At 45.7% G+C, this 24011-nt stretch overlaps 1 protein-coding gene across 3 annotated transcripts in view; it reads left to right on the forward strand.

Annotated features, from left to right (window-relative positions):
• The first annotated feature begins 7531 nt into the window (after positions 1 to 7531).
• The window catches only part of LOC137571366 (ribonuclease H1-like), a 42401-nt gene continuing 25921 nt past the window's right edge, over positions 7532 to 24011 (forward strand). Inside the window, exons 1-4 of one of the 3 annotated variants that reach the window (XM_068280343.1) lie at positions 7532 to 7621; positions 18895 to 19087; positions 21626 to 21753; positions 23778 to 23963. In XM_068280343.1, the coding sequence (XP_068136444.1) occupies positions 18954 to 19087; positions 21626 to 21753; positions 23778 to 23963 (448 nt within the window). In that variant the 5' untranslated portion in view covers positions 7532 to 7621; positions 18895 to 18953. The other 2 variants (XM_068280344.1, XM_068280342.1) reach the window with 2 other exon arrangements.

Raw genomic sequence — 24011 nt, forward strand, 5'->3', positions numbered from 1 at the left:
GACTGGGCCATTCTAACACATGGATATGTTTTGTTTTAAACCATTCCATTGTTGCCCTGGATTTATGTTTTGGGTCATTGTCCTGCTGAAAGGTGAACCTCCGCCCCAGTCTCAAGTCTTTTGCAGTCTCCAAGAGGTTTTCTTCCAAGTTTGCCCTGTATTTGGCTCCATCCATCTTCCCATCAACTCTGACCAGCTTCCCTGTCCCTGCTGAAGAGATGCACCCCCCGAGCATGATGCTGCCACCACCATATTTGACAGTGGGGATGGGGTGTTCAGAGTGATGTGCAGAGTTAGTTTTCCGCCACACATAGCGTTCTGCATTTTGGCCAAAAAGTTCCATTTTGGTCTCATCTGACCAGAGCACCTTCTTCCACATGGTTGCTGTGTCCCCCACATGGCTTGTGGCAAACTGCAAACAGGACTTCTTGTGCTTTCTGTTAACAATGCCTTTCTTCTTGCCACTCTTCCATAAAGGCCAACTTTGTACAGTGCATGGCTAATAGTTGTCCTATGGACAGAGTCTCCCACCTGAGCTGTAGATCTCTGCAGCTCATCCAGAGTCACCATGGGCCTCTTGACTGCATTTCTGATCAGCGCTCTCCTTGTTCGGCCTGTGAGTTTAGGTGGACAGCCTTGTCTTGGTAGGTTTACAGTTGTGCCATACTCCTTCCATTTCTGAATGATCGCTTGAACAGTGCTCTGTGGGATGTTCAAGGCTTTGGAAATCTTTTTGTAGCCTAAGCCTGCTTTAAATTTCTCAATAACTTGATCCCTGACCTGTCTTGTGTGTTCTTTGGACTTCACGGTGTTGTTGCTCCCAATATTCTCTTAGACAACCTCTGAGGCCCTCACAGAGCAGCCGTATTTGTACTGACATTAGATTACACACAGGTGCACTCTATTTAGTCATTAGCACTCATCAGGCAATGTCTATAGGCAACTGACTGCACTCAGATCAAAGGGGGACGAATAATTATGCACACACCACTTTGCAGTTATTTATTTGTAAAAAATGTTTGGAATCATGTATGATTTTCATTCCACTTCTCATGTGTACAGCACTTTGTGTTGGTCTTTCATGTGGAATTCCAATAAAATTGATTCATGTTTGTGGCAGTAATATGACAAAATGTGGAAAACTTCAAGGGGTCCCGAATACTTTTGCAACCCACTGTATGAGCATAAGCTATAAGGTGTTTGAAGCATTCATCAACAGCACGGGTAGGGAACCTATGTGGCTCTTTTGATGGCTGCATCTGGCTCACATACAAATCAGTAGGGATTGATTCACTAAGCTACACTGCTCAAGCAGCGCAGCTTAGGCCGCTTTTACACTTAATCAGTTGATTTCAGTTAAAGTTGAAAGAAAACTGATTTTTAAAGTAATGCCCATGTTTTCCTATGGCACAGTTCCCACTATTATTTATTTATTGTATTTATGAAGCGCCAGCATATTATGCAGCGCTGGACATTAGTTTAGCTTAAAGACAAAATTTAGGGGTGACATACAGCAAAATGACAATACATGAATACAAGAAAGACCACAGTATGAGTACAAGGTAATGCTTAGTCACTGGAGGGGAGCATGGAGATTAGGCAAGTTAGGTTCACTCAGATGCATAGCATGGGTGCACAGTAATGGAGGTGCATGATCAGGTAGGACACAAAAGGAGGAGGACCCTGCCCAAAGGCTTACAATCTAGGGGGAGAGGTAAGGACACGAAAGGTAGGGGACCAGAGTTCAGCTGTGGGTTTAGAGCACTTGTGAGGTGTAGTAGGCCAGAGTGAAAAGGTGAGTTTTGGGGGCTTTCTTGAAGGTGTTGAAGGAGGGGGCTGCCTTAATGGGTGGAGGTAGGGAGTTCCATAGTGTTGGAGCAGCTCTTGCGAAGTCCTGGAGGCGTGCATGGGACTGGGTGATGCGGGGGCGGTTAAGCGAAGTTCATTGGAAGAGCGGAGTGAGCGGCTGGGTGTGTACCTCTGAGTAACATCGGAAATGTAGGTTGGACAGGTTTTGTGGACAGATTTGTAGGTCAGACACAGTATCTTGAATCTGATTTTGGACTGGATAGGAAGCCAGTGGAGGGATTCTAGGAGGGGATCTGCCGTGGTGGAGCGATGGGAGCAGTGGATATTTCTGGCTGCCGCATTCATGATGGACTGCATTGGGGCTGTTCGGGTCATAGGGAGACCAGACAGCAGGGCATTGCAGTAGTCAAGGCGGGAAATTATGAAGGCATGGATGAGGAGTTTGGTGGTGGCAGAGGTCAGGAAAGGGTGAATCTTACAGATGTTACGAAGGTGGAAGTTGCAGGACTTTGTGAGGTTTTGGATGTGGGGAGAGAAGGAGAGTGGGCTTGAGACAGCGGGCTTGAGAGGTAGGGCGAATGGTAGTGTGGTTAACAGTGACATGCACATCTGGGAGGTTCATGGATGGCCGGGGGGGGGGGGGGGGAAGATCCCACTATACGCGTTTTAACTGAAAGCTTTTTCACAATGCACTGCTATGGAAAAAATGCATACTAATGAATTAAAGGAGTTCTGTTGACCTTTTAAAAAACAAAAACTGCCACTTACCTGGAACCTCTATCGGCCCCCTGCAGCTGGAATGTCGCACGCCAACCTCTTCCGATGCGCTGTTCCCCGCCGCTGGTCCCCGTGTAAATATTAGTCTAACTAGACGAATAGAAGTGCTGCTACGCGGCTGTGCGCACGTTCGCTCCGGCGCGCGTCAGCGGGAGCTTACTGTGCAGGCGCAGTACAGGATAACTTCTTACTGCGCATGCGCAGTAAGCTCCCACTGACGCGCGCAGGAGCGAGCAGGCGCACGGCCATGGCCGTGCAGCTGCACTTCTATTCGTCTAGTTAGACGGCTATTTACACCAGGACCGGTGGCGGGAAACGGCGCATCGGAAGAGGACAGCACAGGACATTCCAGCTGCAGGGGGCCGATAGAAGCCCCAGATAAGTGGCAGTTTTGTTTTTTAAAAGGTCAACAGAACCCCTTTAAGTGTTAAAGGGCCCTTAGTGTGGCAGCGCACACATTTTTTTTAGTAGGCACACTACTGCTGTAGCATGCACTACTAACTAACTCACTTGACAGGCAGGCAGCCTATTAGGCCAAAGTGCGGGGATCTCTTGCTACAAAGTGCATCAACCCCCAAGTCCGCTAGCTAATTGTACAAGCTGTTAATATTTATCCTGTCTGGCTCTTGGGGAAATTGCTGATGTTGCTGAAACTCAAGAGAAGCTGAAGCCGGTTCTTGACACTTCCGCTGCCTGGCGGAACAACTGTATACATATCACCATGGCAACAGGGACGGGAGCCCTCTGCTGCGCATGCACAAGGTCCCAGTTAAAGTGAACCTCCAGACTAAAAATCGACTCAGCACCACTGAAAAGGCTTTGTGTTTCTTTAACAGTTTCACAGCATCAGAACTTTGTTTCTCTTATACAAGCCTCATTTTTAGCTGCACAGAAGAAAACTGCCCGGGCTTTTTCCCCCTGATGCTGTGCAAAGCATGATGGGATTTCTGATTTTGTTGTTCTCGTTCTGCTGTTTTGGTGCATTTTTTTTTTTTAACATTAATTTGACATTTGAAGCCTAGCATGTGCAGCTGGGAGGGGTAATCAGGACAAAGGACAGTTGGAACTGTGTCTCCCACTCCTTGTCACCTCCTTTTAACCAAAAAGATGGCTGCCCCCATGACAAAGATGGCAGCCCCCATGACAAAGATGGCAGCCCCCATGAATCACAAACATTTGCCTGTTCTTTTAAAACTGGGCGGGTAAGAGATTATATTACCTGTCTATTCTAATTAACATAACTAATGTAACTTGATGACAGTATGTTTGTTTAGGCTGAAGTTCCCCTTTAAGGTGGCCACACACCATACAACTTATTAAATACCTGTTCAATTTAAGAATTGCAATCAATGTTTCTGACTGATTGTAACATTTCAAAAATATGACCAATGTACACACACGTATGTTCAATTGTTCTCCAATTATGATAAAAATGATTGGAAACTCTGACAAAATTGCTAGGGTGTGTATATTAATAAACTGACAATCCAACACACACCATATAATCTTTAGAAAGATTGAAGAAAAATATCTGGCATTCCGGATCGATTAAAATCGAAGAAAACGGGAAATCCGATCAGAGTTTTATGTTGAATGAAAAAAAAGCTTTTACATTTTTTCGGGAGATCCGATCGTTTTTATCAAATTGCCATAAAATCGGATCATTTTATTGTATCGTGTGTGGCCACCTTAATAAACATACTGTACATCTCTCACTGAATTAATTTTAAAATATGTGGCGTTTATGGCTCTCTCAGCCAAAAAGGTTCCTGACCCCTGATCAACAGCATACCTCCCAACATTTTGAGATGAGAAAAAGGGACACTTAAGCCACGCCCATGTCACACCCCTGGCCACGCCCCACCACATCCCTAGTCACGCATACTATAAAGATTTCATAAGAAAAATATGTTGTTTTATCATTCAAACCACACTGGTTCTTTCTGTCCTGGTTCATTTTCCTTCATAGTAACATTTTTAAATTAGTAATATATCAATTTAAAGGATGTGAATAAAGTTTAGACTCAATCAAACACATTTTTAGTATAGAAATATATATATATTTATATAGAAAGAGGGACAACGTCCTGAAAGAGGGACAAATGAGAGGGGAAAAGGGACAGAGCGACAGGGCTTCCAAAAAGGGACTGTCCCTCCGAAAAAGGGACAGTTGGGAGCTATGCAACAGTAATGTTGAAGAAATAACAATCAGATATGTGTTAAAAGAAGTTGAGACTAATATAATGTTATTTATTTATTTATTGTATTTATAAAGCGCCAACATATTACGCAGCACTGATTTATGATTAATGATTTATTTCCATTTATTCAGATCAGAAGCTTCAATTAATAGAATGAAATCACTTATACATGATTGTCTGTAAACTAAGGAAAGTACAGTATGCTATGCAACCTAATGAAAGGCGCTGTACAGTGCAGTTTCTAGGCTAAAATGCACCCAGGGCGAGGGTGTAAAAATTGCGCCCCCCCCCCCCCCCTAGGTTAGATAGGTAGGTGCCTCTCAGTATAGGTTAGATTAGGTAGGTGCCCCCTAGTATAGGCTAGATTAGACAGGTGCCCCCCAGAATAGGTTAGATTAGGTAGCTGCCCCCCAGTATAGGTTAGATAAGGTAGCTGCCCCCCCAGTATAGGTTAGGTAGGTGCCCCCCAGTATAGGTTAGGTAGGTGCCCCCCAGTATAGGTTAGATAGGTAGCTGCCCCCCAGTATAGGTTAGATTAGGTAGCTGCCCCCCAGTATAGGTTAGATTAGGTAGCTGCCCCCCCAGTGTTGGTTATATTAGGTAGCTGCCCCCCAGTGTAGGTTAGATAGGTAGCTGCCCCCCAGTGTAGGTTAGATAGGTAGCTGCCCCCCAGCGTAGGTTAGATTAGGTAGCTGCCCCCAGTATAGGTTAGATAGGTAGCTGCCCCCCAGCATAGGTTAGATTAGGTAGCTGCCTGCAGTATAGGTTAGATAGGTAGCTGCCCCCCAGTGTAGGTTAGATTAGGTAGGTGCCCCCCAGTGTAGGTTAGATAGGTAGGTGCCCCCCAGCGTAGGTTAGATTAGCAGCTGCCCCCCAGCGTAGGTTAGATTAGGTAGGTGCCCCCAGAATAGGTTAGATAGGTAGCTGCCCCCCAGTATAGGTTAGATTAGGTAGCTGCCCCCCAGTGTAGGTTAGATAGGTAGCTGCCCCCCCAGTGTTGGTTATATTAGGTAGCTGCCCCGCAGTGTAGGTTAGATAGGTAGCTGCCCCCCAGTGTAGGTTAGATAGGTAGCTGCCCCTCAGCGTAGGTTAGATTAGGTAGGTGCCCCCCAGTGTAGGTTAGATAGGTAGCTGCCCCCCAGCGTAGGTTAGATTAGGTAGCTGCCACCAGTATAGGTTAGATAGGTAGCTGCCCCCCAGCGTAGGTTAGATAGGTAGCTGCCCCCCAGTGTAGGTTAGATAGGTAGCTGCCCCCCAGCGTAGGTTAGATTAGGTAGGTGCCCCCCAGTGTAGGTTAGATAGGTAGCTGCCCCCCAGCGTAGGTTAGATTAGGTAGCTGCCCCCAGTATAGGTTAGATAGGTAGCTGCCCCCCAGCGTAGGTTAGGTAGGTGCCCCCAGAATAGGTTAGATAGGTAGCTGCCCCCCAGTATAGGTTAGATTAGGTAGCTGCCCCCCAGTGTAGGTTAGATAGGTAGCTGCCCCCCCAGTGTTGGTTATATTAGGTAGCTGCCCCGCAGTGTAGGTTAGATAGGTAGCTGCCCCCCAGTGTAGGTTAGATAGGTAGCTGCCCCCCAGTGTAGGTTAGATAGGTAGCTGCCCCCCAGCGTAGGTTAGATTAGGTAGGTGCCCCCCAGTGTAGGTTAGATAGGTAGCTGCCCCCCAGCGTAGGTTAGATTAGGTAGCTGCCCCCAGTATAGGTTAGATAGGTAGCTGCCCCCCAGCGTAGGTTAGATAGGTAGCTGCCCCCCAGTGTAGGTTAGATAGGTAGCTGCCCCCCCAGCGTAGGTTAGATTAGGTAGGTGCCCCCCAGTGTAGGTTAGATAGGTAGCTGCCCCCCAGCGTAGGTTAGATTAGGTAGCTGCCCCCAGTGTAGGTTAGATAGGTAGCTGCCCCCCAGCGTAGGTTAGATTAGGTAGCTGCCCCCAGTATAGGTTAGATAGGTAGCTGCCCCCCAGTGTAGGTTAGATTAGGTAGGTGCCCCCCAGTGTAGGTTAGATAGGTAGGTGCCCCCCAGCGTAGGTTAGATTAGCAGCTGCCCCCCAGCGTAGGTTAGATTAGGTAGGTGCCCCCAGAATAGGTTAGATAGGTAGATGCCCCCAATAATGGAGGGGGGAGCCGCAGGGAGGGCAGCCCGACCTCTCCCTCCCTCTCCTCTCCCGGGCGCCCTCCGTGCTCCCCCCTCAGATGCAGAGTTCGTGAGCAGCAGGGATTGGGAAGCGCTGTTTACAACTCACCGGCTGCCTGGCTCCAAGCGCTGCTCTCTCGCCGCTGGTCTCCCCTCTCTGTATACATACTGATACACGCTGCTTCCGGCTACAGGAAGCAGCGTGTATCAGTACGTATACAGAGAGAGAGAGAATGGAGACCAGCGGCGAGAGAGCAGCGCTTGGAGCCAGGCAGCCGGTGAGTTGTAAACAGCGCTTCCCTGCTGCTCACGAACTCTGCATCTGAGGGGGGAGCACGGAGGGCGCCCGGGAGAGGAGAGGGAGGGAGAGGTCGGGCTGCCCTCCCCGCGGCTCCGGCTCCCCCCTCCATTATAGCGCCCCCCTCCCAACAGCGCCCCGGGCGGCGGCACGCTCCGCACGGGGCAAGAAACGGGGCTGGCGCTGTAGTTTGTTGTTGCATCACTAGCTAGAATAGCTTCCTTATTGCAGTCTCTTGAGCGCTCTGGCTTTCCGTAGTCCGCTTCCTTGATCCTTTCACTGTGGCCAGCGTCAGCTGATGTTTTAAGTCCGAATAGCGTCCAATGAAAAGCCGGGGAGGCGGGGCTGAAGCTGTACTTGCGCTGCGGAGAGAGGAGGAGTAGCGTAGCGTTGCTGGCTGCGCGTGAGATGTAAGTTGCGCTGATGGAGAGGATTGGCCCATGACTTGTGCTTGTTACATTGTATATATGATGTATGTTACTTGCTGAAACAAGCATTGCCTAATATTGATGCTATGGAGGAGTCAGCTGTGACCAGAGACCTCAGCACTGACTGATAATAGCTGATTCATGGAGCTTTCATCCTTGCCTCCCCACTTTGTAAAATATCAAAGTGACCCCTTTCTAAAACTCTGGCTATGCCCTTGTTGCCATGTGCAAACCTGAGTCAGAATGCGCTGGAAAGTTGAACCCATGTGCAGATATGACTCCTGTTTGTTTTCTGTGTTGTGCCATTTATGCTTTCTGATAATTCATGTTTTATTTCTCTTATGGGAGGACAGGAAATCTCTGTCCTGTATTTGCCTCCATCATTGTACAGGAAAAGCAAAACAAAAGTATGTCTGGTATTTGTGATTATTCAGATTGGATTGAGCTCCTGAGGTGTCCCACAATGCATCACTGCTGACTATGCAAATCAACCTTTGTTGTCCCAGTAAGGTTAACACACCTCCAGATCTGCTGGAATGCAATAATGTGTAAGCTTGTTAATTGCACAGTGCCCCAATAATCCAGCATGTATGATATAAAACACCCAGTGTTACAGACGTCCCAGGACGTGCAGTAAGACCAGTGCACACCAAAAAATGCTAGTGTATCTGCAAATGCTAGTGTTTTTTCAGAGCGATTCTAGGCATGTGCAGAGCGATTTTTCTACAGATACCAAGTGGGTTTTGGTGTAACATTTTATTTTTTTTGTTACAATAGAGCAGGGGCGTAGCAATAGGGGGTGCAGAGGTAGCGACCACATCGGGGCCCTTGGGCCAGAGGGGCCCCGAAGGGCCCTCCCTTAACTACAGAATTAGCTCTCTATTGGTCCTATGCTCATAATATTGACTTCTATAGATACTTTGAATAGTGGTAATCATTAAAAAACTGTTCCCCATCCCCTTCTTGCACCTCTGACACTGTAGTTGCCATTGGCAGATTTTGGTGCGCCGTATAAATTGTTATGTATAGAGTGTTTGGGGGGCCCCATTGTAAAACTTGCATCGGGGCCCACAGCTCCTTAGCTACGCCACTGCAATAGAGCTGTAACTAAACAGCTTCTGTAACAAAACCGCTTGTAAAATCGCTCTGATCTAGCCTTTTTCAGAGCCATTTTCCACTTTCCTGTACTTAACATTGAGGCAGAATCGCCTCAGAAATCTGCAAAAATGCCTACATGGACCTGTGTTTGCATTTGGGGTCAAAACAATTTGCTCTGGTGTGCACCACCCTATTGAAATACATTAGCCATGCAGTTTTTAAACCACAATCAGAACGGCTCTTGGTGTGTACCAGCCCTAGTTGGGAGGGGAATAGAGTAAACTCTGCTGTTTATCATGCAGATGTTATCTTGGGACACAGCCTCTTTAAAGGGACACTTAAGTCAAACAAAAAAAATGAGTTTTACTCACCCAGGGCTTTCAATAGCCCCCTGCAGCTGTCCGGTGCCCTCGCCGTCTCCCTCCGATCCTTCTGGCCCCGCCGGCAGCCACTTCCTGTTTCGGCGACAGGAGCTGACAGGCTGGGGACGCGAGTGATTCTTCGCGTTCCCAGACACATTAGCACCCTCTATGCTGCTATGTGGCATATGATGTATGCTATAGCAGCATAGATGGCGCTATTGTGGCCAGGAACGCGAAGAATCACTCGCGTCCCCAGCCTGTCAGCTCCTGTCACCGAAACAGGAAGTGGCTGGCGGCGGGGCTAGGAGGATCGGAGGGAGACGGCGAGGGCACCGGACAGCTGCAGGGGGCTATTGGAAGCCCCAGGTGAGTAAAACTCATTTTTTTTGTTTGACTTAAGTGTCCCTTTAAACGTGCTCATACGCTTATCAACATTCTTATTCGATTCCCTGCAAATTTGACCAAAAATCGATAGAAAGTATTGATCGGAGAGGATGGAAAATTTCGGTTGATCAAGTGTGGGGTGAGAGTATTGGTAGATCGATGGGCTATAGCGTTGCACTGCATTGAACAGTGCAATGCTGGGAGTTCACTAGATTAACTGCTGGAATCTATCCAAAATTGATGTGCAGTGTGTGGTAGGAATCGATTCTTTTCAGAAAGGAATTGATTGTTTTGGAATGTTGGGTGGAAATCTATAAATGTAGGACTAGCTTAATTGATTTTTGCTGTCGATGTCCAGCAGATCTGATCAGTTATTCGATGCAGTAGCGTAGCTAAGGAGCTTTGGGCCCTGATGCAAGTTTTACAATGGAGCCCCCAAGTAAAACCTGCCAATTGCAACTACAGTGTCAGAGGTGCAAGAAGAGGATGGGGCACAGTTTGTTTATGATTACCACTATTCCAAGTATCTATAGAAGTAATTATTATGATCACAGAACCAATAGAGAGCTAATACTGTAGTTGAGGGGGGGGCCCCTCTGGCACAAGGGCCCCGATGCGGTTGCTACCTCTGCACCCTCTATTGCTACGCCCCTGATTTGATGCTATGGGCAGCCTGAGTGGTCAATTATGATTTTCCTTTTGTAATTGGTCGCTGCGGATGGAAGATATCAACGGTGGGTCAGGAGTGGCAGCAAATCGATGGCCCATAGTGCTGCAGTACATCAAACAGTGCAAGGCTGTGATTAGATGTATTTTTTTTTTTATTTTTTTTTTGATGCTGAATTCTATTAAGAATCTATACCTAGTGTGTGTCAGTAATAGATCAGATTTGATCTGACAGGGATTTAGCTGATGGCCAAATCTCGTGGCCATTTAGAAGTGTGTCTACGACCGCCTAACGCCTATAGGCGTCGGCGGGTCGTTAGTGGTATAGCATGGAAACGCCCGCTCGATCGAGCGGCCTTTCCATGCCAGTTCACGGAGGCTGTCTCCGTGAACAGGCGGGGAGCCGCCGATCGCGGCTCTCCAGCGAACTGTAAACAGGCGAGGAAGAAATTCCCGCTGTTTACATCACACGGCGCTGCTGCTGAAGCCTATCCTTCAATGAGCAGGACGGATGCAGCCCATGGAGGGAGGGAGAGGGAGGTAAGGGGAAGGAGGGAGCGCCGAAAACGCTGCGGAGGGGGGCTTTGAAGATCCCCCCCCCCCCCCCCCCCGCAGATCACAAACAGCCGGCGGCGATCAGACCCCCCCCAGCAGGACATCCCCCTAGTGGGGGAAAAAAAGCCCCATCTACACCATACAATTTTTTATTTTTTTTTTTTTTTTTTTTATTTTTTTTTTTATTCAATCTGACATGTCCGTCACCCACCGTGGAGCACACAAGAAGCCGCAGCGAAGGACACCGGGAGCCTCCGGAGCTGCGGCGAGGGCACAGAACGACTGCCAGGGACTGGAGGAAGCACCAGGTAAGTGGATTTTTTTTTTTTTTTAAAGCTTAGATGTTTCCTTTAAACAATGTTTCTGCTAAAAATCTTCAGAACTTCTCCCTGCATCCTTCTTTAACGGTCCTGTCATTGGCAATCTTCTTGAGGTCTATTGCTGTTGTCCATATCCCATCACTAAACATCTTTAGTATAAAGATTGTTTAAACTTTGCTCATTGGCAGTTTCCAGTGATTCAGTTTTGCAGTGGGTACTTGGCTTTATAGCAGTTCTGGAGTAGAGGTTCCTCTATCTTTCTTAGCTAACTCCATTTGAGTTGTGTCCAACCTGGCCTCTAGGGGCGGTGCATCGGTCAGAGCCGCAACCCAGATGAGTCTCAAACGTTCATCACGCTATCATCTGCAGAACAAGCATGCAGAAGGAAAGTCCTCCAGGCAGGTTGTAGTCTTATGTATAAATTATTTACTCAGTGTTTGCCCATTGTTAAAGCTTTCCTCTCCCTGATTTACATTCTGACATTTATCACATGGTGACATTTTTACTGCTGGCAGGTGATGTCAGTTGAAGTAGCTGCTGCTTGCTTTTTTAGCAGTTGGAAACAGCTGTAAACAGCTATTTCCCACAATGCAACAAGGTTGACAGACAGGAAACTGCCAGGACCATGGTCCTCACAGTTTCCTGTGGGAGGGGTTTCACCACAATATCAGCCATACAGAGACCCCTGATGACCCGTTTGTGAAAAGGAATAGATTTCTCATGTAAAAGTGGGTATCGGCTACTGATTGGGATGAAGTTCAATTCTTGGTCACGGTTTCTCTTTAAAGTCTATTTCCAGTCTCATAGAATTGCACATTCATTATAACGTGTGGGTTATGTAACAGATCACTGTGACTCCAGTTTAAGGCTAGGTTCACAGTGGTCAGTTGCACAACGCACGTGTTATGAGTTTGAACTGCAGTGGAGCTGGACATAGACTGTAATACAAAGCCTGCGTGCACTGAGTTAGAATAACGCGATCAGTTACAACGCACTGAACACAGTACTGTGAAAAGGCCCATAGAATTGTATGGGCAGTGAGTTAACATGCAGAATTATTCTGCAATGCAACTGAGCACTGTGAACACAGACAGAAGTAAATAAACTGAGGCCCTGTTCACAGAGGGCAGTTGCGTTGCAGAATAATTCTGCATGTCAACTCGCTGCCCATACAAATCTATGGGCCAGTTCACAGTACTGCGCTGTAACTGATCACTTTATTCTGACTGGCTGCATGCAGACTTTATATTAAACCCTATGGCCAGTCTCCAGTGCAGTCCACACTCAATATAACGCATTAGTTGTGCAACTGACCGCTGTGAACCCAGACTAAAAGATTTCTCCTGGAATCTTTGTATATGGGGAGGACCTGGATCTTCCTTTGAACTGTTTTGAGTTCAATGAATCCTTTGAGGATTTTTGACAGAAAGTAGCAGAATAGGACATTCATGTTGTACACAGAAATCACACACATTAAAATATGCATTATGGGACTTCCGGTTCCGGCGCCTACATGAGAGGTTGAGAACAGCGGAGCTCCGCCGAACCCATTACATACGTAGCAGGCAAATCTGCATCAAGATACCTGGTACCTGCCTCCACAGGTGCCCTGGGAGCCTCCCAAGCCTCAAAGGAAGCATATGGACCGCTACCTGACGCGGCGTCCGTTAAACAGGGAGAAGTGGAGAGCGGACGAACACGAGACAAGATGGCGCTCCCTGAGGCCTATGCTACGGAGGACTCCTCACAGCAAGAGTGGGAGGAAGATTCAGGCAGAGAGGAGAGACGCCTCAGGAAGACACCCACAGCGAATCGCTATAAACGGATGGCGAAAGAAGTGGCCAAATGTCTCATGCCAGACCTACATAACGCCATAGAGGCAGCGATCACTAAATCCTTGGCGGACATTACTAACGAGGTACGCACACACTCGATACAGCTGGCAGAAGCCGAAAAACGTATCTCAAAGTGTGAGGACGATCTCGCTGCCACCTCCAAAGATCTCTCATAAGCGTTAAAACAAAATGAAACGTACCACTCGAGAATAGAAGATCTAGAGAACCGTTCTCGTCGTAGCAATTTGCGTGTTGTAGGCCTACCGGAGAGCATCAATCCCGAAGCATTGAAGGAATTTAGTGAAGATATCCTCCCGAATCTCTTATCTATACAAGGTAGCTGTAAAACAGAAAGAGCTCACAGAGTCGGAGTACTAAAACAAACCAATAAAGCTAAGACCCTGCCGAGGATGGTGATGGTAAAATACCTAGACTATACGGACAAGGCCAGACTTCTCAGAGCCTATAAAGCCATGGAGGATGGACTGAAATATCAAGGAGTTAAGATACGAATCTTTAATGACTATTCCATGGAGGTATCACGCAAACGACAGACCTTTACTCTGGTATGCTCTGCTTTGGTGAAGAGGGGAGTGAGGTTCGCACTACTATACCCAGTGTTACTCAAAATCACAGATGCGGAAGGCCAAATTCTCACCTTCAAAACTCCCCAAGAAGCAGGCAAATTTCTTCAATCGCTATCTAGATCACCCGAAGCGGGAAGGAGAAATTCACCCGCGCCATCCCAAAGCTCACCAAAGGAAAATCCAGGATCTCCTGTTCTGCCTTCGTCTCAACAATCTGGGGACACTTGAGTATATAATCTTATATTGCAATGCAACTATTTCTTCATACTGCTGCGGATGCTAATATGGGTTCTGGGGCGAGGATGCTATTTTTGACGTATGTGGGGAAGAAGTGAAGTCCATACACTATTTGTGAGGCCTTTCACCTATTCTCTAAAACAACTGTCTTCACCGATCGTGTTATTTACAGTATTTTTGCTGTCTATCTGGATCGGTGGGAAGACGCTCTATTTTCATGATAATGTTAAGGGTTTTTGGGTTGAATCTCATCTCTCTGCTCTACAAATCGTACATGATATATGTGATTGCAGGCAATGTTGTTTTGTGCCCGGGTGCATGGAAGATGTACACGCAATAGCTGCATCAAAAACTTTTATGTCACCAAATGCCACTTAAAATATGTTCATGGAACGTCAAAGGCCTTAGGTCCCCTGTTAAGCGAGGCCAGATCCTGAGACCTCTTAAAAAATTCCGTATAGATATAGCCTTATTGCAAGAAACTCATTTGAGTAGTGAGGACTAGAAGTATATGAGGAAGGGGTGGGTGGCGAGCTGCCTAGGGTCGCCATCAGTGGGGAAAAAAGCAGGGGTCATGATCTTGATGAGTAAAACGCTCAAAGGAAAAATTGAACATCTATACTCAGATACCCTTGGCCGCTGTGTGGCAATTCGTGTACATCTTCCAGGCGAATACATGAATATATATATATAATGTATATGGTCCTAATGATGGTAAAGCTAAATTCTACGCTGCACTACTCGAGAGACTGCAGACTGAGAATTTAAACAAAACAATAATGGGAGGTGACTGGAATGAGGTGATGGATACAACTGAGGATACAAAATTGGAGGGAGGAGGGCATAGAAAAGGAAGGAGCAATGTAACACCTCTAGCTAATCTTGCCCAAAACCTCAACCTCATTGACTCATGGAGATACCTACATTCATATGACGGAATATACCTTTTTTTTTTCCCCACCCCATTCCTCCTTCTCACGTATTGACCTATTTCTTTTAGGCCAAAGGTTAATCCCAAAACTGATTGAATCTACAATACATGATATCCTAATCTCTGATCACGCACCAGTGACGATTGAATTACAAGAACAAATTCCTAGGGGTTCAGATATAATATGGAAATTTCCATTGTACCTTTTATGGGGATGATGAATTCCACGCACTAGCTCAAACTTGGTGGGAGGAGTATGCCTCTGATAACTCAGCTCATTCCAGCACTCCATTCCTATGTTGGGACACGGCAAAAGCAGTTCTCAGAGGGAGAATAATGGCTCATGTCTCTCATAAAAAAACAGGCTCACTCCTTATATATAGAAGCGGTCTCTCTGGTTAGATCAGCATATCAGCAATATCGGGTGTCCCCAGGTCCTCTAACTAGAATGGAATGGCTTAAATGTAAGTTAGAAGTAGATAAATGACTTAAAATCAAGGAAATGCAAACACAAACTTCTAAACAGCATTTTTTCTTTAAATATGGGAGCAAATCTGGGAAATTGATAGCCGCCATAGCCAGGGGCAATACACCGCAAGAACCAATACTACAAATCCGTAATAAAACAGGAACCATAATTAGACACCCAAAAGACATTATTAACACCTTCCGGGAATATTACAAACAATTATATGCTAAACCCCAATCTATTGATACTCAAACTTCTGAGGAATGGTTAAATAAAGCTAGACTGAACAAATTATCCGTACAGGATCTTGAAGAACTAAATAGCGAAATAACGCAGGCCGAAGTTATTAATACCATCAAAACTCTTTCCAACCATAAAGCACCTGGCCCTGATGGTCTTCCGGCAGAATTTTTTAAAACCCTAAAAGACCAAGTTACACCCACCCTATGTAAGCTTTTTAATAAAATATTAACCTCCCTGGCGTTCTATTAAGATTGCCAGGGCGGCTGCGGGAGGGTTTTTTTTTAAATAAAAAAAAAAACTGTTTCATGCAGCCAACTGAAAGTTGGCTGCATGAAAGCCCACTAGAGGGCGCTCCGGAAGCGTCATTCTGATTGCCTCCGGCGACCAGAATAAACAAGGAAGGCCACAATGAGCAGCCTTCCTTGTTTTGCTTACATCGTCGCCATAGCGACGAGCGGAGTGACGTCATGGACATCAGCTGACGTCAGCCGCCTCCGATCCAGCCCTTAGCGCTGGCCGGAACTTTTGTTCCGGCTGGCGCTGGGGTCGGGCGGCTGAGGGGGACCCACTTTCGGAGAGCGGCGGCGATCAGGCAGCACACGCGGCTGGCAAAGTGCCGGCTGCGTGTGCTGCTTTTTATTTCATTAAAATCGGCCCAGCAGGGCCTGAGCGGCGACCTCCGGCGGTGATGGACGTATATATTCGTCCATACCGCTGAGGAGGTTAAGAGGAGAAGGCTACCCACAATCAGGACAAACAACTTATATCAAACTAATACCCAAAAAAGGAAAGGACCTGTTATCACCAAATTCTTATAGACCAATATCACTGATCAATCAGGACATGAAAATTCTAACTAAAATTATGGTCACGAGATTGTCATCTATCATCCTTAAAATAATACACCCTAACCAAGTTGGCTTTATAAAAGGGCGCTCAGCGGTTGCCAATATCAGGAAGGTTCTGGCCGTCTTGGAACATGTAAGGGCCTATCCTCAGTCCTTTAAACACTCAGCCTTGTTGACATTGGATGCCGAAAAGGCATTTGATGCTGTTCATTGGGATTGGATGGACCTGACACTCTGTAAGATGGGATTTTCTGGGGCCTTCCTGAACTTGACAAGACAAATGTACTCTGAACCACAAGCAAGGCTACACATGCCAGGATTTCTTTCAGAATCCTTCCAAATGTATAGGGGCACCCGCCAAGGATGCCCACTCTCCCCCCTGCTATTCGATATCTCACTAGAACCTTTGGCCCGGCTGTTAATGCAAATCAACCTAGGTATTACCATAGGAGACAGGTGTGTGTCCCAGGCATTATTTGCTGACGACATACTCTTGTTTCTAAAGGATCCTGATACACAAGTCCCAGATATACTTCACTTGATACAACAAATAGGAACAGTCTCTGGATTTAAAGTCAACAGCACCAAAAGCGAACTCATGCCATTAACACACATGGGAATTAGCACCTCCAATACTACTTTCAATGTACATGTCACCAAGAGACCTATCACATATCTGGGTATCCAGATTCTCCCCGATCCACATTCATTATATACTTTAAACATCACTCCGTTGATTAAAAAAGTGACCCAACAAATTAAGGGATGGACTAACCTGCCACTTAACCTGATGGGGCGGGCTGCCCTTCTTAAGATGGTAAGCTTTGGCAGATTGCTCTATCCTATGCAAGTCTTACCATTATTATTTAAACACCAATATATTCAATTAATCAATAAAGCTTTTGTGTCTTGCCTTTGGAAAAATAAAAAAAACAGAATATCTCTAAAAAAATTATTCTTACCCAAAGATGTGGGGGGACTGGGGATACCCGATATCCGACGCTATAACATAGCCTGTTGAGACATGTAAGGGACTGGTTATTTTCTACTTCTGTTTTCTCAAATTATAAATTAGAAGCTGCCATATCTGAACCGTGGACACTGGCAGGCTTATTACATGCCTCTTGGGCCCACTTACCATTACGTCTCAAAAATAGCATCCTAATGAGAGACACAATACTTGCCTGGAGGGAGACACGTAAACTCCATAACCTGCCATGGAGAATATCAAGTATTTGACCTTGTGGGGCACTCCAACTTTTACAGCAGGCATGCAACATGAAACCTCCTTAAAATGGGAGAAAGCTGGACTATGCAAACTAGGCCAACTACTCAACTTAACCAATCATACATGGAGAACTTTTGCTGAAATCCGCCAACTCTACCAAGTCCCTCGAAGTGACTTTCTCTTTTATGCACAAATTAGATCCTTTGTGAGAGCACAACTAACTGATATCCGACCTGTAGCAATTATTACTCCTTTTGACATCTTCATTAACGCTCAAGGGGACAAGGCATCCTTATCCGCCACACACCAAGCTCTCCTGAATACTCAAAAAAAATAGCTACTGACTAATAACTATAAAGCATGGAGCATACACTTCACTGATCCTCTCCTTGGGGATAAAATACTAGAAGGCAACAATAAACTTAGAGGATTGATTTCCAATGAAACATGGAGGGAATCACACCTTCTACTCACCCATTATGCAAAATACGCATTCAATATAAAGTATAAAAACCCACCACCAACCTATAAAGCTCAATGCCCTAAGTGCAAACAGCCCAAGTGGATTTAATACATTGCATCTGGCTCTGCCCTAAGATCCAAAGATACTGGTCAGCAGTCATCAAATTTTATCAATAAAGTGTGTCACAAAAAGATGACGTTAGATCATCTCCTCTGTCTCTAACTATGCACCTCCACCATTAGAACCGGGAGAAGTATCCAAATACCCATCAGAACTGGCTCATGTCATAATATGTGCAGCAAGAAAGACCATCTTCAATAGATGGATATATCCAACTACACCAAACATCTGGGACCTTAAAGCGGAACTGCAAGACCTCTTCAAGATGGCAAAGTTGGATGCCTTAATACACAGGGAAAAGTGCTCAAAGAAATTCTTTAAACGCTGGAAGCCTTTTATTACTAACACCTTTTCTAGATCTGAAATAGTCTCTCTAATGGAACCATTTAAATATACGGGATGGTATGCCACAGAGGATCTTCTAGGCACCCTTGGAGCACTTGCTATACACACTGACATATCTTAAATAGCAGTCACACAATATCCTATCATTCATACCCATGACGGGGACATGGGGAAAATCTACAAGCTTGGAGTTAGAGAGATGAGAAGGGGAATGTTGGGGGGGTCAGTTATGTTAGGTGGGGTGGGGGGGTTATTTTGGGGATCGTTTTGCCTTGGAAGTGTGAACTGGTAAAATCAGAATACCTTTAACCTGTATAACGGTTTTTACTATTAGTTTAATAACTCTACAATTACCAAAAGAAAGCAAACTGACTGACTTTTCCATGATTATCTTTATTTTGTGAGCCCTATAGGCAAGAAACTGATGTTTTCTTTATTTCAAATATACCATGTACAAAAGATATGTTTTACACTTCAGAGGTATAAAAATCAATAAAAATATGTTTAAAAAAAAAAATATGCATTATTGGAATACTCATGTTGTCTTTCTCGTCTTCCCTACAGGATGTTCCTGGTTGATTATTGGCAGTGATTTGGCCACTTCAGAAAGTCATAAATGGGCGATGTTTAATATTTCTAACCGAATCCTGTCTTCTGCTGGCTTGTTGTGTGCATCCTGGGGGAGTGCACACGCCTTGGCACTGAGAATGTTCTATGCTGTAAAAAAAGGGCGGGAGCCCGGAGTATACAACACATGGTAAGAGAGATGTCCTAAAAGGGAAAGAATATGAGCAGTTTAACTTTTGGCCACAAGAAAAGTATTTTAAGTTGGCCCCACATGAAACAATAAAGATTTGATTGTACAGTTTTCAATAAAAATGATCGACTTGTTCTTAAGTGTAATTTTTTTTTTTTTTTTTCAATCCTGAGGTGTTCTTCATATCAGGCTCTCTTTTAAAGGGAACCCGAGGTGAGAGGGATATGAAGGCAGCCATATTTATTTCCTTGTAAACAGTGCATATTACCTGGCAGTCCTGTTGATCTTCTGATATAAGTAGTGTCTGAGTCAAAACCCTGGAACAAGCATATGGCTAATCCAGTAAAAGCTGAGTTTAGAAATTTGCACCCTTACACACAGCCTAAAGAGAAGTAAACAATAGGCCTAAACGGTTTAAAGGGAACCTAAACTGAGAGGGATATGGTTATTTCCTTTTAAACCATACCAGTTGCCTGGCCGTCCTGCTGATCTCTTTGGCTATAGTGGTGGCTGAATCACATACCTGAAACAAGCATGTAGCTAATCCAGTCTGACTTCAGTCAGAGCACCTGATCTGCATGCTTGTTCAGGGGCTGTGGCTAAAAGTAGTAGAGACACGGGATCAGCAGGAGAGTCAGGCAACTGGTATTATTTTAAAAGGAAAAATCCATATCCTTCTCAGTTTAGGTTCCCTTTAAGGAAAAAATTGAATTGAGCGATTTCTGTCAGAAATTTCAATTCACAATTTTCTTTCAAATCACGCTTTGTTCCCCCTCTGTGCCTGTTTGTTTTCCCTCTGTCTCTTTGTGCCCCTTCGCCTCTTTATGCCTCCTCTGGGTCTCTCTCGCTTGACCCCTTTGTGTCTCTGTGCCTGCTCTGTCTGTGTATCTCTGTGCCTCCTCTGTCCCCCAAGGTGCAACAGTACTGGCCATAGCTTCCTGCACGAGTCCAGCGATGCCCGTCTATCCACTTCACCTTCTGCAGGCTCTAATGCACGGAATACTTCCTGTACGTCACATGACAGTTTTGCCAAGCACAAGAGCCGGCAGACGGCGATGGAGGACGGACAGCGTTGGATTTGTGTGGAAGGTTTACTCAAAGCTGCAGGCTGCACGCGCCGGGACTTTGGGGAAGTTTGAAGCCGCTTCTTCAAACTCCGCCCCCCCCCCCCCCCCCCCCATGTGGAAATGTGATCACGATAATCGCCACTTTGACGATTCCAAAATTGTAATCTTGGTGATCACGATTTTGGTTTAAAATCAATTTATCGGTCAGGCCTAGTAAACCAGCAAATCTAACCAGCAGCTTATTGCTGGAACAGATCATTGCTAAGGACTTAATTTTTTGTTGCAGAGCTATATGAAAAAACTATTTTTCACACGCCCCCACCCTGTGATAAAAAGCAGCACAAATGATCACCACCACACAGTGAGTCTGTTACACGAATATGTTCTACACATCTGATTAGAATAAAAAGCATGAAGAAAGTTTGGGACTGGGGATTGGAGGGCAAAGAAAGAGGCCCCACCCACAGTAAGAATATTGTAGCAGAAGAACAATGAGCATAAATCATGTGACCACTATTTTCAGATCAAATTCAGAAGTTCAAATCCTCATTTTAAAAAAGAAACCTGTCTATACAAACCTGCCATCAGTGGTCTAGAGTCTAGGTTCTCAACATGTGGTACACGTACCCCAGGGGGTACTTCTGATGGTTGCAGGGGGTACTTGGGCTTCATATACTTAAGAATAACAAATTAAGAGTTTTAGAAAATGATAAATCGTATTTAAGCAACACCACATTAGTATTTTAACTAATTTAAAAGCAATAGTAAATGCTTGGAAATTGTTTAAACCAATTTTCATGTACTACGATTAAATATATATTTGTCTAGGAGTACTTGTGGTGACGTTTACTATGCCAGGGGGTACTTGGTGAGTACAGGGTTTTAAAAGAGGTAAATGCCTATAAAATATTGAGAACACTAGACTATTCATAAAAGGCAGACTATTAAAGGACTACTGTAAAGAGTTTTACTTACTTGGGGCTTTTTAATGGTCCCCTCGCAGACGTCCTGTGCCCAAGCAGCCACTCACAGATGCTCCGGTCCCCATCTCCGGTTCACTTCTGGAATTTTCGACTTTTAAAGTCGGAAAACCACTGCGCCTGAGTGGCCATGTCCTCGCTCCCACTGACCTCACCAGGAGTGTACTGCACAGGCACAGACCGTAGTGGGCCTGCGCAATACACAATGCACATACTGATGACATCAGCAGGAGCGAGGGCGCGGCCGTGCAGGTGCGGTGGTTTTCCGACTTTAAGGTCGGAAATTCCAAGAGTGAACCGGAGCCGGTGCATCGGTGAGTAGTTGCGCAGGCACAGGATGTCTGCGGGGGGACCATTAGAAGCCCAAGTCAAGTTCAACTCTTCCACCCCCCACTCCCCCTACAGTACTCCTTTTAAGTCTCATCTTTGTGAGTGTGAATAATTACATGGTTTTAACTAATATATATATTTTTTGGCCTCTACATAATCAGGGAAGAATGCAAAGAACAAGTGGATCGCTTTCCAGCAGCCAAATACAAGAAATTTGCTTCAGAAGAAGAAGCCTGGAAGTTTGTGAGGGATGGGGTTGGAGTGCCAGCCCCCACCAAAGCTTCAGAAAGTAAGTCAAAGCAAAACTGTAAGAGGGGGGGGGAGGAGAATATGGGGAATACTGTACTTGGCTTATGATATGCTTCTCCCATCCTCCTCCACCCCACCACTGCTTCCTGGGACTCTCTTCATCTTCACGGCTAAGCTCTGTGTATGGGCGTGGCCAAACTGTGCAGGTGCAAGTACGGCCTTCACAGTAGCATGGAGCTTCTTGTGCATGGAGGAAACAGACGTGCACAGCTGCTCCATGCTACTGTGCAGGTGTGGCCCATACTTGTACCTTCACAGTGTGGTCACGCTCGTACACAGATGGAAGCACAGCTGCAATAACGTTTTCGACAAGCTCCTATAAAACATGTTCCTAGCGCTGGATTGGTGGTGTCAAGGAGGTTGAGGGAAACCTGTGGACTATCCAGAGGCTTCCAACTAAGGTAAGTGTTCAATTTTAATTAAAAAAAAAAAAGTTATACTCAACTGGGGCTTCTTCCAGCCCCTAGAAGTCTTTTAGGTTCCACGGCATGATCCTGCTCTCAACCAGGCCTCCGGTCGCCCTCCATAAGATGGCGCCTAGGTCCTTTTAGGCTTTTAGGGGCTGAAGAGTCCCAGGTGAGTAAAACTTCCCCTCCCCAGAAGTTTTGTTTAAGAGCAGTGTAAGAAATGGAAGCCTAATGTTAGCTGCTTTTTTAGAAACTGATGCCAAGCATACACTATATACAATATGCAGTATGGGGATGAGTTCTGTACAGGTGCACTGCTAGCCTGCTGGAAAGCAACACATTCTGTTGCTATGGAGGTTAATGAGGTGAGGGATAATGCAGTGGCATGGTACAGTAGGGGTAAGGAGGAGAATAATACCCATGGCCACCTCTGGAATGAGATGATGCGGCAGTCCAGATATTTGTATGTAAGAGCACAATGGGTTTTGGCCATGGCTGTTGTACAGTACTTTATTAGGTGCCTGAACTTAACTCATCTGTTTTAGTTGCAATATGTTTATTATGAGAAGCAAACCGCTGATGTGCAGATTTACAAAAAGTTAAATAAAACATCAGTGTGGTTTGTGCTCTAAAGCACGCCTGAAGCGAGAGAAATATGGAGGTTTATTTATTTCTTTTTAAACTATGCAGATGGCCTGGCAGTCCTGCTGATCCTCTGCCTGGAATACATTTAGCCATTGACCCTGAACAAGCATGCAGATTGGATGTCCTGACCCAAGTCTGACCCGATTAGCTGCATGCCTGTTTCAGGTGTGTGACTCAACACTACTGCAGCCTAATACTGGGAATACATGGTACGTTTTTATACCGTGTAATCGAGCCACTGATGGCTCGATTTGATAATTTCCAACGTGTCCGATCACCCGCCGGATCGATTCCCCGCTCGATACCGTGGGCAGGACGATAGTTAAAAAAATGAAAATAAGGTAAGCGGCCGCGGGGACGAGCGGAAATCAATCCGGGCGCCCACGGGGGACGAACGGGGAAGCGCCTGAATCGATCCAGCGGCTCGATTACACGGGCAAAAATGTACCGTGTATGCCCAGCATTAAATGTACACTCGGCTGATAAAGATTGCCTTTGCCAAGAATCAAGCATGTGTATAGATGCCCCCCCCCCCCCACACACACACACACACCTGCTCGATCAGCCAGCGATGTGTCCTGGTGGTTCACTTTGAGCGACGGATGATAGCATTGTTCTCCCCACTTACCCCGCCCCCTGCGTGAGATCAATTTTCTAGACGCATGCATGTGGAAAAATGCATTGAGCCGCACATGGTGGAAGCCGGCCCAAAGCTGAGTAGGGCATGAGGAGGACCCATTGTGTTTTGGAGACCTACATTCTCATGGCATTTAGAACTCACCAATGGTGTCACTAATCTGTGAGCTGAGGTCATGCTTTCTGCCACTCTAAGTACAGAGCCACCTGTAGGACCGAAAATCAGTGGATACTGTGGTGTTTGGCTTGGTTTTCTTTTTATTTTTTTATAATTTTTTTTTTTTTTTCTTCTAAATCTGATATTTGTTTTTTCCAGATGGTTCCAATGCCCAGAGCCTTGACACAAGCAAAGTGAAGCGCTACCATATAAATCCTGCATATTCTGCTAAGAGACCATTGGAAAATTCCAGCTCCTCTAAGGATCCAGTATCACCAAAACGAACCAAACTAATTGACATAAGTGAGCTGCCACCTCAGCCAGGACATTCATTCACTCACATGGGTAAATTACATGTTATTTATTTCTTCTGCAAAGAAAAAAATTATATAA

Source organism: Hyperolius riggenbachi, chromosome 4, assembly GCF_040937935.1.
Source record: "Hyperolius riggenbachi isolate aHypRig1 chromosome 4, aHypRig1.pri, whole genome shotgun sequence".
Lineage (NCBI taxonomy): Eukaryota > Metazoa > Chordata > Amphibia > Anura > Hyperoliidae > Hyperolius > Hyperolius riggenbachi.